A 16,282-nucleotide genomic window follows, 5' to 3' on the forward strand; every position below is an offset into this window, starting at 1 on the left:
CGATTATTTAAATTTGGAGTTATTGGAGTGAAAATTCTGAAGCACTTAATTGACCCACTAATTAAAAGAAAAAAAAAGTAATAATATGTATGATAAGATTCCTAAAATATGGGAATGCCAATAAAGACCAAAGAGAAAACCCAAATTCATTCCTGAAAACAGATCCATAAATTGAAGTGAAGGGGATTGAATGTTAGGATGTTATTTCAGTGGGAAATTTCACGTGAAAAGAGTTATTATTATCATTGTCATTATTTAATTTTTTTTAATTTCAGTGTAAAAAAAAAAAGGATGGGGAAGAAATAGGGGGATAATGGAAGATTTTGTNATTGGGGACACTTTAATTCCTTCTATCTACCTCACATTTAATTCCATTCCACACCTCACCCTTCTTCCATTTCAAAACACCATCCAAAATTAAAAGTTTAGTTAAACTACGAAACTTAAACACATTCGTTTTTTAGCTATTTTTGAGTCTTAGCTATTTTTGAGTCATTTTCCATAGGTGTTAACATTGACACTATTTTTCCTGATTGAGACGAGAGTAATTAACTCATTCAAAAAAGTTATTTTCTCATTTTAGTATTTTACCATTTCACAAAGATTGTCCTAAGCGTAAAATAAGAAAGAAAAAAAAATATTTATTCATGTCTATAAAACCTCATAACCTCAACCCATGTCGAGAAAACCATAACGAAACAGTAAGAAACATTCAAATTTGATGAATTTGACACATATGTTTAGTAAAAATACGAAACTTAAACACTTTCAATTTTGGGCCATTTTCGAGTCATTTTTCATAGGTGTTACCATTGATCTATATAGTATACGGATAATATTGAAGGTCTTATCCTTCTACAATATTGATATAACCTACTTTAAAATTGTTATACATTATTTGATGAATTGCCCAATTAATTTGTGTAAAAATTGACCATGAAATTCATTATGTTTGAACCAATTGTAATCACAAATAACTAGTAAATGATCAAATTTTCCTAGAATGGTTATATTCATATACACAACTTGTGTATATAAAATTTTAACTTATAAATAGGATTCGTGGGTTAAAATATGGTATCCCTCATAAATTATGTGCTGTGAAAATTCTCATACAAGTTTGTGATATTGGCATTGAGAGCAACAGGAATAAAATGGAGAATTCCAAATTGGAGAGGTTTATTTATAGTTTACACATTTCAAAAACTTTTCCAATCAATTAGAGCACGATGTTACAAAATCAAAATCCCAAAATAACATTGAATAAAAAGAATCATGGATCTGCAGTGTTCTAAGCACGATTTTAAGAGGGGAAATATTTACATAATTTTACCTAGAGATGCCCATAGCCTAGCATCGGAGGAAAAAATTTGTGCTCCAAAAGAATTATTGTTATTATTATTTTCAGATTTAGAGGTTCACTATTTACCATTTTTGTAGTTGGGAATGAAGTGGATGTTTGAATAGGAGGAATGAGTGTTGGTTTGGAAGAACCAGTGCTCCCCCAGAGTTTGTTTCTGCTCACCCGTTGGCACGCACTTGTATGTTGGCAGCGTTGTGTCATGATGGTGAGAATAGGGATAGATTGTGAGAAAGGCTTCAATAACAGAGGGTCTCCCCATATTTCACCCACTGCACAAAGTTCTCTGAATATTCCTCCACAACGTTAAGTTTCTGTGTGTTCACTTGGGAAACTTCCATTGCATTCTGCTCCGTTACCTACACCATTCAAAACCAAGAAAAATCCTTCATTTATAAAGCAAGCTTAGAAGAACAAGTTACTATTTCAATCGAAAATAGTTATAAAAATCTGAACGAATGGTTCATAACATGTAGACGGAAACAAAAAACGCAAAAGTGAATTACCTTCATGCTTGAACCATATTCACTCACAGAGGGAGTCGATTCTCCAGTGATAACATTTTCAGACGACTCTCTGGCAGTTGGAGAGTTGGACGCATAGGACCTATAATCATTGGAAAAAGAGAAGTCTGAGTTCACTCATCATAATGCAGGAACAATGCAATGACCTAGTCCTAAGCCAAGATCATAATTAAAAGAAAAAATTATTCTCAAAGTCACCAGAGAATACAAGTAAAAGAAAACTATAACCGTCCGGAAATATGAAGTTTCAACAAATTGTAAATCAAGATCTTTTGACTTTGGAAACTATTCTTATGTTAGGATTATCGAGCCAAAACAACGTTGCAGAGCTAGCAAAACCAAGAGGACAGAGTCCAAATGTTGTGGAGAGCATTACATGTTATCGCAAGAAGCGGAACGAAGCATGCTACTACACTCATAGCGTTGAGACATTCGGTATATCGTCTCAACGCCACAATATTGATTCCTCTAGTGCATCAATTATAATCAGTTCTTATTTATTAAGGTTTTTCTTTGGTGTAGGTGTTGAACATTAGAGGGAAGTGCAGCAGAACAATATTTTGCGGGTCTGAAGATTTATTTATCTGTAATTCTCTAGGTATTCATTCTTGTGGTGCTTAGAAGTCATGATTTGTAGAGTAAGGTGAGGGTCATTTATAGTCTCCACGTAGTAGAACTTAAGTTACAGAACACTGAATGCAATTGCGAGTTTGGATCGAACTAGTATAATGTTTCTCTCTTTCTCTACTCTATTTACTTTGTTGCTATTATTGACCTCATTTGCTACGTTGTAGAAGGGGAGACTATTTATGTCCTGTTTCGATTGCTCTTTGTGGTAGAGGATTTAATTGTCTCACTATTTTGTTTGTTATTCCCTGTAGTCGGATATTCCCGTTATAAAATATTCAACTTTGTGGTATGATTACCTCTCAAATGACTCCTCCTCACATGAATTCCCAGAGGATGAAAGCCAGTCCAGGTCAACAAAGTTTGAGCAACTCGTAGCGTCCCCTTCTGAAAAGAAAATATGGTTACCTTCAAAGCCTCTTTCTCTTTGAATGGTCCCAAAAATTCGCCGCTGAGGCATCGAGGGAGTATACCTACATTAAGACATTCAACAAACACTATTCAGTTATCATTATCAACAACACTGCTCACTGCCCGAAAGATATCAAGTAGAATATAGAGAACAATTTAATTGGGGTGAAACTGTTGAGATTTGGGATGAAAATAAGAAGTTTATGTTCATTTTCTTGAAATTCTATCAAATTCGTGTGGAAAATTCTATCAAAACAAACACAGCTATTTATCATTTTTAGGCATCCATCTGTTATCCCCATGGGCTGAGAAAGTAAAATCACAAATGGCAGACTTCCACCTCACAGACGACACATTAATTTTTACAAATTTCAATCTCATAGGCTTCGCCTATAGAATCCAAACACAAACTCAATAATAATAATAATAATCATGCCCCCAAGCATATAAAATCCCAGATACAACTACCACCTAGAATTGCATATCATAATCATGAACAAATGCAAACGGTACTCAGAAACATTGTGGTTCTTCTTTTCTGGTCTAATGAAGATGCATCTAACCTTCTGGTAAAAATGAACTGTTGCATAAATCTCAAGAGAAGGGAGCCTATGAATTATGTGACAATAGAGATGGTGGTAACAAACCTTGACAATGCTATATCACTTCCAGAAGAGGATGTCTCTGGAGACGATTCCAAAAGAACCTTACTACTTCCTCGCGATTGTCTGGATAATACTGAATTTGAATGTTTTTCTAGCCTTCTGTTTGTAGATAACATTGGTGAGCAATTTTCGTGGAGAATATTACCATCTGACAAGGATCTTTTGAATGCTGACCTAAACATCAGACTCTCATAACTCAGTCAAACAAGAACAAACATAATATACACGAGGAACCAATGAAAGCATCATGAAGAAAGCATATTGTGTCATAGTGAACTAGAGCACTTTCACTTATGATTTATATCTAAAATATCAAGAGAAAATTATATTTTGGTGTATTCACTTGGAGAAGAAATGAGTTTTTTAAAGGGAAGAACCACCCATTTATAGATCAGAAAATAATATGATATAATAAATACAAAAAAATATTGATTAACTAAAGAAGAAAAACCAACCCTCCCCTCAAGCTGGTTTCAAGATATCTTCCATAGTGAGCTTATTGATTATCTCGTTAAATTGTAACTTTAGGAGCCCCTATGTTATTTAGATCAACAATTTGCTTTGCTGTAGGAAAGTGGTCGTTTAACAAGGAATCTGAGTTAAAATGTCTTATAATTAAATCCTTTACATTTTTTACTTCTTTACTTTTATATGGTTGGACCTTGTATTTGTATCTTAAGTCCATGAGTAAAGGTAAGTATAAAAAAATGTGAAAATAATGATATTTATCCTAACCCATCTAATTAAATATTGGGTCAACAGCATAGAAGGAACAAAGAAAACCACAAAAACAAGAAAATAATCAATACATTATTGAGTTGAGCAGCACTTCTTTAAAAATAATAATAATAACTGAAAAATAATAATAAATATAAAAATAGAAAAGGAGGATTCCCACACTATCTTTTAGAGTCAAAGAAAATGGAATAGCCGTCAGGCAATTTCCGGATAGAATGTTTACCTTCCATCTTCTTCTGCATAGATTCGCCCGTTCCTCCCTACTTTACAATGCTGATCTGAATCTAGTTCCCAGAGTGCAGGTTTGTCCTTTTGTGGTAGAAAATATCCCAGAAATCTGACAATTATTTCATAATTGTTAAAAATTACATGATATCCATGATTTAATGAATATCTATCTCTTTGTTGTTAGTATGAAAGTCTAAGTTTAAGATAAAATTGTCTTCCAACAAGTGGCGAGTAAGCTTTATCTGCCAATTTTATCACCTAGCCATATCTCGCAACGCGGTGGATATGACCCAGCAGCATGTTCTCATCTTCTCTTTAGTAAAAAATGCAATTAAAACTTTAATCAAATTCACAAGGATCTTGTACATACAGGTGAAGGACTCACTGTTCACATATACATACTATTCTAAGCAACTATCACAATTAATAAGCTCACATTTTCTTATTGCACGACAAGGTTTTATTTTGTGTACTAAGCAGTCACTTTTGTTTTTTAAAGAAACAAAACTTTCATTTGAATTAATGAAAAGAGACTAATACTCAAAATCTATGAACTTGAAAAAGGAAAAAAAAAAAAAAATCAGAAGTAAGAAAGCTACAAAGGAAGAATGAAAACATGCCAATTGTGGCTAAAATCAAATAAAGCAAACCCAGCAAAAGGCCGGAGACAACGCCATGAAGTAGTATTCAAACAAGCAGAATCATAACGATCAGAACAAGCAAACCCAGCAATGGAGCGTATAGTAACATTATAATACTTAAAGCATGATGTCAACAGAAGATTTCAAATACTGCCGAGGAATTAACACAAAAATCGTGGACAATTTTATGAACACAAACAATGTGGCCAATAATGTGAGTATAAAGTATGCAGAGCACTGACAAATTATGAATGATATGGAACAAATAGAAAATTTGAATATATGTTATCGGCATCTTCTACCCTTATCTTCTAAAGACTGCAATGAAGTAACATGGTATCAAACCAAGGAGTCCTATGTTTGAACCCAAACACTTGTAAAGTTGTTTCCTCTCCAATTAATATCGATTTCCACTAGTTGGGCCTTCTACAAATTTTCAAACCCACAAGTGAGGGGGAGGATTAAAGGGTTGATACTATAAAATTTCCCATAATCTATCCACTTACGTTTTTGGGTTGATTAGTGATATAAAGATTCCAGATTCCATATTCGAACGGGAAGCACATACTCAATCCTCAACTGTAGAAGGAACAATTCAAATAGAATAGAGGGGATAATTTAAAGAGAATATGATCACTTGGAGAACGTACAAGGGTACACACACACACACACACACACACACACACACAAAANAAGCTATGGAAAAGGACTCCAATCTAATATGATATGACCTAACTGACACAATTACAAAAATCCCTATTGCAAAAGTCCAAAAAGAGGCATTAAATCTATTGACATCCAAAACCTCTACCCAAAATATTTCAACCTCTTTGAAAATTCTACTATTTCTCTCTAGTCATTGCTAAATAGCAAAGAAGTTAGTCTATCAAAGGGCTATCCCTTGTCCCAAGACGGGAATACAAAAGAACCTTCTCCATCATAGGATGGAAAGCACGACTACATGCAAAAGATACCAAATGACACCAAAAAGTGGACGCAAATCAACTAAGTGAACAAACAACTTCAAAAGATACTGTCAATCTTCGATGCTCCTCTACACAAAATGCACCAATGTGACCCCAGCTAAAAGAAGGGATGAATTTGGATGCCATTAAAAGGAATTTACTTACTTTCCCACGCAAAATTTTCTAAGCAAGGAAGTTGACCTTCTTTGGGGTATTAACCTCCATACAAGAAAAGAACGAAGAGGCTCAATGGCAGGATAAAGTGTTGCATAAGATTTGGAAGAGAAATTTGCAAGAAGAGTTTCCAGAAGGGTTAAAGATCCAAAAAAGGTTAGTCTTACGGGTGCAAACATGAGTCCCTCCTGAGCAAAAGAAGGGCTGACACATCTGTCATCTCCCCATCTAATAAAGGATAACAGAGACCCAAGCTGATGATGAGTTGGAATTTCTTCAAAAAAGAAAAATCGAGGCCATAGAATGAAGCCTGATAGCAGAAAGGTGGGTAAAGACATGGGAAAATGGTGCAAAGAGCCCAAAAATCGTCCCAACAATAAGTATTTAAGCCAACCCCAATGGAACAGGCCCCAAGTTTGGATTGTGCCCTTGTAGTCGCGCTCTTACCCAGGTGCTTTCTTGTTCGGAGGCTTCAGTTTTAAATCTTTCTCAAATCTCGATGATTGTGGGCTTCATCATTCTCATTCAAATGAAGAGGCTTTGAGGACCTTTCTTATAAGGAAAAAACGTGAATTTCCCTCTCTATGGAAAGCACTAAAAAAAGAGGGTTAACCATTGGTTCATTGGATTCCGGGCAGGATGGATCCAGTGCATCATCCGTAGGGGGTCCTTAAGGCTTGGCCCGGTCTAAAGGAAGAAAATCGACCTTGTAGAGAAGTGGATAGGAGATTTCATGCATGGAAAAAGAGGGGAAGCTTGAACAAATAGCTTTTCAAGGATTTCAAATAAGAAACCTAAAACCAACAAATGAGACCCTCTCAAACGGGGTGTGGTCCATACTTGCTCACAATGACTGCATTAGACTCCATAAAGAAGCGCATATAGCAAATTCCATTCATCAAATGAGACATACATCACTTCTCTTCCTCTAAAATCCCAACAATTATTATCTGGTTTCTCTTTCTGTTTCCAGGAACTCACGTTTTTCTTGTCATTGAAAAGCCATTGACTATAGACCAATATTTTATTGCTACTTCAACTATCCTACTAAGTATATCTTCTTTTAAAATTTAAATACAATCTGGAGCTAAAACCAATGGAATATATATGTGTGTGTGTGTGTATATATGTATTCACACAGTTATATATTAACATGCCATGTGATAATTTAGTCTACAACAATGAGTGATCAATTTGACGAAAAGAGAAAATCTACAGAGGAAATATCTGAATTCTCCCCTTGACCAAGGCACCTTGACTCTTGGATAAACTTCATTGCTGGACCGAAGTACCAAGCTCAACAGTACACTTCAATTTATTTATTTATTTTTATTTTTATTTTTATTTTTTTGACAAGAAACAAAACTTTTCATTGATTAACTTACAAATTAATAGCATCTTGTTTTTCTGAATCCATGTAGGCATTGCTGTAATATCTTTGAAGAGTTCTGAAGAACTCCTGAGACTGTGTCGCTGCCTTCCACTGTCCCCTTCTTTCGGAGAATATCTATTTGGCACCCAAGATGTAGAAGACTTAGAAAGATGGTAAATGATGCCTTCACAGTTTTGCCAACGAGAATTATTCCTCAGATCAAGAAGAGAACAAAAAAGCATGATATTTCGATTCATGCGTGGAAGCACAGTAAATAAGGAATTCAAAAAGGGAATAATAGAACTGCTGAAATATAATATTTTAGTGAAAAATAAATAAATAAAATAATCTCATTGCATTATATAGTCAGCTTAACTTAAAAAAAAAAAAAAAAAAAAAAAAAAAAAAAAAAAAAAAAAAAAAAAANAACAGATATGTTTCATCTAGAGCACGACTGTTTTCAAATGTACATTCCAGGGCATCTTTGCGCTTCTACAATTTTCACAGCTTGTTTCATGATAGCATTGATAAGATCCCGCATTATATTTTATTTTTACCAAGTATCTACTCCCTAACAAATCAAAAGCATTTGGCTATACTTGTTTTATTTGAAATGTTTAACTCAACTTACAAAATTAGATCCCTAATTCCACGAAATACATTCATTAGGATATTATATGTTCAAAAGGGATACAAATGTCATAGTCCCAGTCTTAGTAGGTATTTATATCCCTCAACATTACCTTTTCTTTTTGGGGGATTTTTTTTTATTGGTAAGTAAAGAGTTACAAGGATGTCAAAGATTACAAACTCCCCTGGGATTCCAATATTTCCTACCTAAACACATTAATTGCATAAAGCCCCCCAGTTTGATTGAAGAAAAAGGATAACATCGAGATGATTAACATTTAACTAATCTATTGGATTTTTTTTTTATATTGTAAGTATAACATGTATATTAATGATATATATTTATGTTAGTATTTACTTTTTACTTGTTCCTTATTGGAAGAGAGTCTTTCTCCAACCTTTCATTTGATTCATAATGGCATACCCTCTTTCACACCCAAACCTAGAGTACCAAACCAAATAAAACTGAACCAACTGCTTCAATTGAAATTCAATTTTCCCCTGTTTGAACATTGGTTTGATGTCAAATACCAAAATCTAATTGAGCGAACCGAACTGAAGTTTACCCATGGTAGATATATCAGTTTTTTTTTACTGAGTTAGGCTTCAATGCAGCAATTCCAATCAAGTTGTGGTATGACAGTGAGGTTGCTCTTCATATTAGGTCCAACCCAACATTTCACAAGCAAACCAAACATTATGAACTTGAACTAAAACTTGATTGTCATTAATTCGTCAGAAAATACAATAATATATGATGCCAATGGGATATGTAATGAGTAGAGAGATATTAGGAGAGGTTTTCCACTAAAACTGAAATAGAGTGCAAATAAATTTCTTTTGTAATAAATTGGGCACAATGAACATATACACTCCAACTTTGGGGGAGTGTTAAAGCTTGTACACTGATGTAAATATGAGTATATTAATCTCGTCCCTTATTTATAAAATTATAGCGCAAGTATTCTATCATATTTTGTCTCATTTTTCTCTTTCCTCCAAATATTTTTGTAACCATAATTCTTTTATGATTTATACAAACTGGAGGAATTATTTTTGTAGCACATGTTGGCCTATTACCTGGGTTGATAGCTTAGAGTAAAATCCTTTAGGGTATTTGACAGTAAAAAATGAACATGGTCGGTCGACCATAAGAGAGGTTTTAATTTACTTCTTGTCTTTGACGTCCATATAAGAGGTTTTAGAGATATTCCTCTTTCAAGTTTCATCCAACATATAGATTTATAGGTGTAAGTAAATATTTTGTAAGTTTTTTGGGCTTGGTATATAAAATTCTTGTTTGGTCTTGATGCAGTAGGATTCTATTTAACTGCCAATAATTTCTACGCACACCTGTTGATGTTTTCTTTGTTGTCATTTTGTTGTCTTTTGGCTTCATCTTGGAGCTCTCTATTAAAGCCTTTTGCTGGATTTTATCATTTGGATTGTTTTTTCTTTCCTTCTTTATCATTTATTTTCATGGATGGGTTATGCCCTGCTTTTCTTCTTTAGGCCTTTGTTGTATTTATTTTCTCATTTTGGTCTTGTTCTTTATGTTGTCATCTTCTTCCCTCCCTTGTGGCGGTTGTATTCTTTCAACATTAGTCTCTCTTTATTTTTTCAATGAAAGGTCAATAATGGAAGAAAAGATAGAATTTTATTTCCTACGTTGGGAGCACTTTGGCAGCAATCCAACATACCTTATTGTGAGCTGCTGAGCCACCATACTGGTGTGCGAGTGTGTCACCCATCCTCTCATAAAATCCCATTAACTCGTCAGCCAAAGGGGCATCAAGATCAATTTTGGGGGAATCTAAGATTTCCAAGGCATGAAGCTGGTGTCCAAGAGCAGCAAGCCCATATGCATATTGTGCAACATTTGTACGGTCGAGGCAGTCTATGCAATTGGTCCTCAGCACCCCACTCTGGAATATTGGCTGTTTTATAACGCAATTTCCATTAAAAGCAAAATTTTCAACACTTGTTTGCTTTTCCATGCTAGCAGCATCTTCAATATCATTGTCTGAATGCAACTGAGAAGATAAGCTACAATTTCCTTCACTCCTGCAAGATGGTTTTCTTATAAAATTTGTCACCAGGAAAGACTCAAGACCAAAGAAGTGACACCCTCCCCGTCCACACTGAATTCATTGTTTAAAATATTTCATTCATTTCTTACATTGAGAGGGAGAGAGATAAACCACCAACTCAAAATCAGAACCATGGAAAAGAAAAGTATACATATCCACAGGAACAGTAACCAACCAATCACTTCTACCAAACATATATAGATATTAATTTTGGTCACCGGTAAACCTTCTTTGCAGATAAGGCCAAATAGATTAAATATAGTAGGCATGCATGGAGCATGTTAGCAGACAGAAACAGGAACTATGAACAATGTTAGAAAATCCACGTAACCAGCCAAGATGACTGCATATCAGATTATTTGACTAGTATCAAGTTGGAAGCTGCAGATAAAAGGATCAACTTTCTTTTATTATATGCCTTGAGTACAAAACAGCATATTTCACGACCTTCCATAATGGATTTTATTTCATCAAGTAATGAATTGATTTGTGACATTACAAGATAGCAAATAATGGATACATATCATGACTTCTGATTTGAAGTACTCTGCTGGATTTCATTGATACGAGGATGAGATACTTGAGGTATTCAAGTTTAAAGTTCACATATATGCTTGTATCATAAAAATGGCCAAGAAAGTCATTGAATCAAGGAATAAAAATACACAAATATCGGGAAAATTGAATACCTTTCAGATCTTAAAGCTGGAGTAACATGACAATGAAAGAATCCTGTACGCGTCAATGCAAAAGCAGCCACTTTCCCCAGAAGCTGTAAAACATTTGTGGTTTTACTGGAAGTTGAAAGGAGAAATATTAAAACTGAAGTTAGACTTTCTCCAGATAAAAATTTAACTAAAGGAAAACAAATAGAATGCCACAAGAAGAAAAACATCAACGAAAAATTCTAGACAAGTTTCCTAAACTCATACTACAAGGCACAGACCTCCGAGCATGCTTGTGCAGATCCCAATGAAGAAACCTAAGACGGTTCTCCTCGGAAAGTTCCTTATTAATGAAGTCAATAGCATTAGCAAACTCTGCACGAAGTATAGATTCTCGTGGCTTCTTCTCACGTGTCTGTTTTCACAAAAAGCGAAATACCTTGTGACTGATTAATTCAAAGCATGGACCTGAAAACAATTACAGATTTCCCTAGTATTCTTCCTCTCTCCCTCACTTGGGTTCATAACACAGCGTGATTCATCTTCCATCCAATGCATGCTAACCATCCATGCAAGTATTATCAGAGCATAAATATATCAATTTAAACGAAGTACCTTTATCAAGTTCAATATAATTATGGGGTTGCCATATCTTTTAGCAAGATTTTCAAAATGAAGTCTGGTTGCTTCATAATTTGGATCCTTCTTCGACACTGGAAAAACAAAACCGAGTTCAAAGGACAATGCAAGGGCTAATTGAAAATAAGTACAACGGAATTAAGGCCATACATATAATATCAGGCCTTAAGTTCAAGCGCGAAGTTTCCTGTGACCAGAAAAGAGGGATTGAGCCACGATTCTGGACAACAGAACTTAGATGCATAGGAACCCCTTCAGGGACATCCTCAAAAACAATTTGTTCAGTCTCGACATCATTTGCCACTCTACCTTTTTCATTCACACCTCGTTTCAAATACCTACAAGATAGACTTCATTTAGTGAACCAAAACAAACTGAAATAATTCGATTAAATTGGCAGCATTTGATCCACAGAAGGTTTAAAGAAACAATATTCCAGTTTCAGGTGGCAAAGCTCTGCATCAACCCAGACACCAAAATAGATAATGTATTACAAAGCATATGAGAAACAAATTAGAACAAGGAAATTGTGGACATCACAGTATACAAGGACTAAATAGCCAAGGATAATATAGTAATTAGCAAAACAGACTGTTAGGAGTTTGTTATAAATAGAAGAGTTGGGAATGGAGAGAGGTGATCAATTTTTAGTTGATTTAGGCAGAGGCGAGATTCCAAGTACCTTGTTTACTGGGAAGTTATATTGTAATTCCATTATCTTTTATATTTCTATATACTTCAGCTACTTGGGTTCTGATAATGGTAACGGAGCAGTTTGATGAGCCTTGGAGTTAGATGATACAAAGAGCTGCTGTTTGGGCTAAAAAACCTCTTCGTTGGAGCCCTAGCTGTTGTTATCAACACTACTATCGAAACACTAACATCATCATCAAACGGTGCCCTCAATCTCTAGAAACCAACTCCTCCTTCAAGTTTTACCCTTCTCCAAAGTGTCAAAAGCATTAACACTTGCCAGAATCATTCACGTCATAAATGTTTATCTTCCTCATCGACCACCATGCCTGCCTGGTTATGTGATTATCATTTGTATTCATGAGCTCTTTACGAAGATAGACATTCCCACCTCTCATTTCTGACTAATCCAACAAGTATTTTCAACTTGTGCTCACTGCTACGTCTGTGTTTTTCATTGTCATCATAGTCAAACATAGACAATGACACATGGTAGTGACAAATCTACCTAGAGGGAAACAAACTATGGGATGCAAGTGGTTTGTTAAATTGAAGTGCAAGGCTGATGGAAGCATTAAAAGATAGGTCAAACTCGTTGCTAGAGAAACGGTCCTCTCTCAATTCCAGGATTTAACACCCCTTTAAGAGCCTGCAACTTTCCCCCATAGTGAAACCCTTTCCCCAACCAAAACCTCCACTCACCACCAAGAAAGAACAGAACACTAAGGGAAGGGTGAACCAACCTCGTGTTCTCAAACCTAAAAGGGCAGAACCCCTATTCAGAGATCCAAATCAAGACGCAAGACATAACAGCCAATGGTCTGACATTCCTCTAGGCAACAAAAATTGTCTCACATTAAGGAAGACATCAAATTAGATAATAAAAACTATCAATTCTACACAAGCCTTATTCTTTGACCATGTAAACCTCCCATTCACCAACAAAAGATCAAAAAGGTTGCACTCCTCAGTGACACTATTAGGCTGTCACCAAGCCCATAACTCTACCACCCAATGTCTTCTACTGAAGAGAGAAAATCACATTAGATTCTCCGCCAGACATTAGCAAGAGCCACACAAACCGAATAAGTCCCCAAGCTCTTCCCAAAAAGCCTTCCTTCCTCTACGCCAAAATGGCCCATACACTCTAGATACTCACCCTACCACACCCCTAGGTAGATCAAACGAAACCGCCATAGAAATAACCCTTTAACAACCTTTAAGGAATTAACCAAATTACCATCCCAAAGAATAAGGAACCCCCAGATTCTACCGCTGAGTCCAACCCTACCCACTCCACCTTTCTTCTTCCCCAGAGACTCTTCACTAACTCTCGGCAATAACTCCCCCATTTGATCTTTAGCAGTATGTCTATTTGTTCTTCACTAATTGGTGTCGACTCTGAACAACATTAGCCACATAGGCTCACCATCACAATCATTACGATGCTTAGGTTTCCAATCAAAGGGCTTCCATTGTAGCTTCCAACATGTATCTTTTATATGACCCACCTTTTTGTAATTTTCAAACTCAGGTCTCTCTCATTTTTGCTTTTTGTCACGGAGTAACATTGGGTTAAAACTGCGAGTAACAATTCCAAAAGCTTCCAAGATGGTAGAGACTGATTCTAATTTTCCCATCATTACGCAAAGAACTTGGCTTGGTTCTCATTATTATCTACTTTCTACTTCCTGAATTCTGGATCAATTGCTTCGACAGCACATTCTCTTTTAGGAGCTATTCGTACCCTTGCCACATATGAACATCGTGACTGATTGTGATCATTGGATATAAATGTGGTCATTCAGTTTGTGACACGAGATATGGACAAGTGATGATGAATCGTATCCCTCTTGACCATTGGAGATTGGCTCATTAGATTTTGAAGAAGGCATATTAGAGAAAAATCAATCAACGGATAAGAGAAGAAGACAAATGAAAAGCACAATAGTTAGAGACGATATGGATCAAAAACCATCGACAAATAGGATCAGCAATGGCAGAGCTAAGCGTAGGCAATGGAGATGTTGGTGTTAGCGTTGAAGGAGTTATTCGTCAGTGGTGAGAGATGAGAGAGTCCCGAAGGAAATGCAGAGGAGTTCATAACTTTTTAAGGTTGTTGTCACGAGGAGTTTCCATGCAATGAGAGAGAGACAATTGAAGGTGCATAGGTGGAGTTGCCATGCATAAAGAGATCTTCAAAGGTGAGAGTAGTTGATGATGGTAGTTAGGCAACGACGGTGGTGATGGTGGTGGCAACTAGGGTTTTATTGGTTCTCTGATACTATGTCAATTTTGTTGCAAGTCTAAATTAGTTTGTTGTTTTTCTTATTTAATTTCAAAGAGGTACATGTGCCTTTTATAATAGAGAAAGACTATCTAAATCTAGGAAACAATAAATCTAATCTAAATAAATCTTACCAATAAATCTAAATAAATCCATAGATTGAATTAGACCACTACCCTTATTTAATGAGACTACACAAATATTCCTTAAATTAAAGTAATTCCTTCAATACTTCCTCTCAAGCTGAGTAATAAATATCATTCATTCTCAGCTTGAATACTAACTCATAAACATTCCTTCAACACTCTCCTTCAAGCATTTCCACGGGCGTTGCTCCCCTCTCTCGTGCCCACTCCTCTTGAAGCACTTCCATTCGCCTCTCTCGTACTCACTCCGATTGGAGCACATCCATAGGTGTTGTTTGCCTCTCTAGTACTCACTTCTCAAGGAGAATCGATTAATGTTTGGAAGACCTCCATTGCCTGCAATGGTGACTCCTTGAAGCAATATTTCGAGCTCCTCATCGTTCCTCGCAGCTAGAAGAACATGCCTAAGTTTATCCTGTTTTTCTTGTTGTCATGTGTTTCCATGCAAATTTTAAAACCTCAGGAACAAGGTATCTGAGAACAACACCTAAGTAGATCAGAGCATCCATGGCAGTATGCTTTCCATAGCCGTCTTTCTTAAGGTGATTCTTCCATCCGAGAAATGAAGCCCCACCTTGAAGAATTGGGAGATCTTAGTTCCGACCCCTCCTTTTCTTAAGTTCAATTGTTTACTAAGGGTTTTGGATTTCAAAAATAGTCGATGCCGGTTAATGTTAGGAATTTTGGGTGGAATTAGCTTGCAGTATGGAATTTTGTAATATGCTAATTGCTGTGTGGAATTAGCTTGGTGGTTATGTCCAGGATTTGAAAGCATAATGGATATGGGCTGACTTTGATTGTGGCTGGAAATGGGATTGCGGCTGATTGCCGAATGGATATGGGCTGGGAGGACAGAAATTCTTGCAGAACTATTCTTGCAGCTGGATATGCGCTTGCAGCTGATTGTCGGCTGGGTGGTGTATAGAAACTTAATGGAAATTCTTGCAGAACTATTCTTGCGGAAGAAAGAAGAAACATAAAACTTGCGGGACTATTCTAGCAGTAGCATAGGCAGAATGCAAAAGAATATCCAAATCAAAAGCAATTTGCAGGTAAATGTTGGTGGATCTCTTCAAAGACTTCGAGATTTCCTTTTTTCCTTTTTTTTTTCACAACCTGAATGAAAATTGGTCACGGTGACAAAAAATATAAAGGCTCCAAATGAAACTTGTTCACAATGGATGATCGGCAGCTTCACTGATTGAGTTAGGGTTTTGGTTCTAATCAGATTTTCCAGAATAGAAAAGCTGTGACCATGTTGCGGCTAAATTAGCTCGCTGTTTTTTCTTATGCGGTTTTTGCCCGAATGCTGTATTTTGGTTTTTCTTTATGGCGCTTTTGGTTCCTTTTTTAGGTTGTTGCTGGCTCTTTTTGGTGTTTTTTATTTTTCTCCCCTTTTGGTTCTTTTTTTTTTTTTTTTTTTTTTT

The 16,282-nt window shown here is 35.8% G+C and overlaps 1 protein-coding gene across 2 annotated transcripts in view; it reads right to left on the reverse strand.

The window, feature by feature from the left end:
* Positions 1-1,155: 1,155 nt before the first annotated feature.
* The window catches only part of LOC111799926 (phosphoinositide phosphatase SAC3-like), a 21,426-nt gene continuing 6,299 nt past the window's right edge, over positions 1,156-16,282 (reverse strand). The window contains exons 6-16 of one of the 2 annotated variants that reach the window (XM_023683451.1): positions 12,039-12,067; positions 11,706-11,803; positions 11,372-11,505; positions 11,115-11,219; positions 10,036-10,399; positions 7,719-7,840; positions 4,549-4,662; positions 3,570-3,761; positions 2,811-2,984; positions 1,867-1,966; positions 1,156-1,719 (exon numbers count right to left, since the gene is read on the reverse strand). In XM_023683451.1, the coding sequence (XP_023539219.1) occupies positions 1,600-1,719; positions 1,867-1,966; positions 2,811-2,984; positions 3,570-3,761; positions 4,549-4,662; positions 7,719-7,840; positions 10,036-10,399; positions 11,115-11,219; positions 11,372-11,505; positions 11,706-11,803; positions 12,039-12,067 (1,552 nt within the window). In that variant the 3' untranslated portion in view covers positions 1,156-1,599. Of the gene's footprint in view, positions 1,720-1,866; positions 1,967-2,810; positions 2,985-3,569; positions 3,762-4,548; positions 4,663-7,718; positions 7,841-10,035; positions 10,400-11,114; positions 11,220-11,371; positions 11,506-11,705; positions 11,804-11,879; positions 12,068-16,282 lie in introns of both variants that reach the window. The other variant, XM_023683450.1, reaches the window with a different exon arrangement.

Source organism: Cucurbita pepo, chromosome LG08 (assembly GCF_002806865.2).
Source record: "Cucurbita pepo subsp. pepo cultivar mu-cu-16 chromosome LG08, ASM280686v2, whole genome shotgun sequence".
Classification (NCBI taxonomy): domain Eukaryota; kingdom Viridiplantae; phylum Streptophyta; class Magnoliopsida; order Cucurbitales; family Cucurbitaceae; genus Cucurbita; species Cucurbita pepo.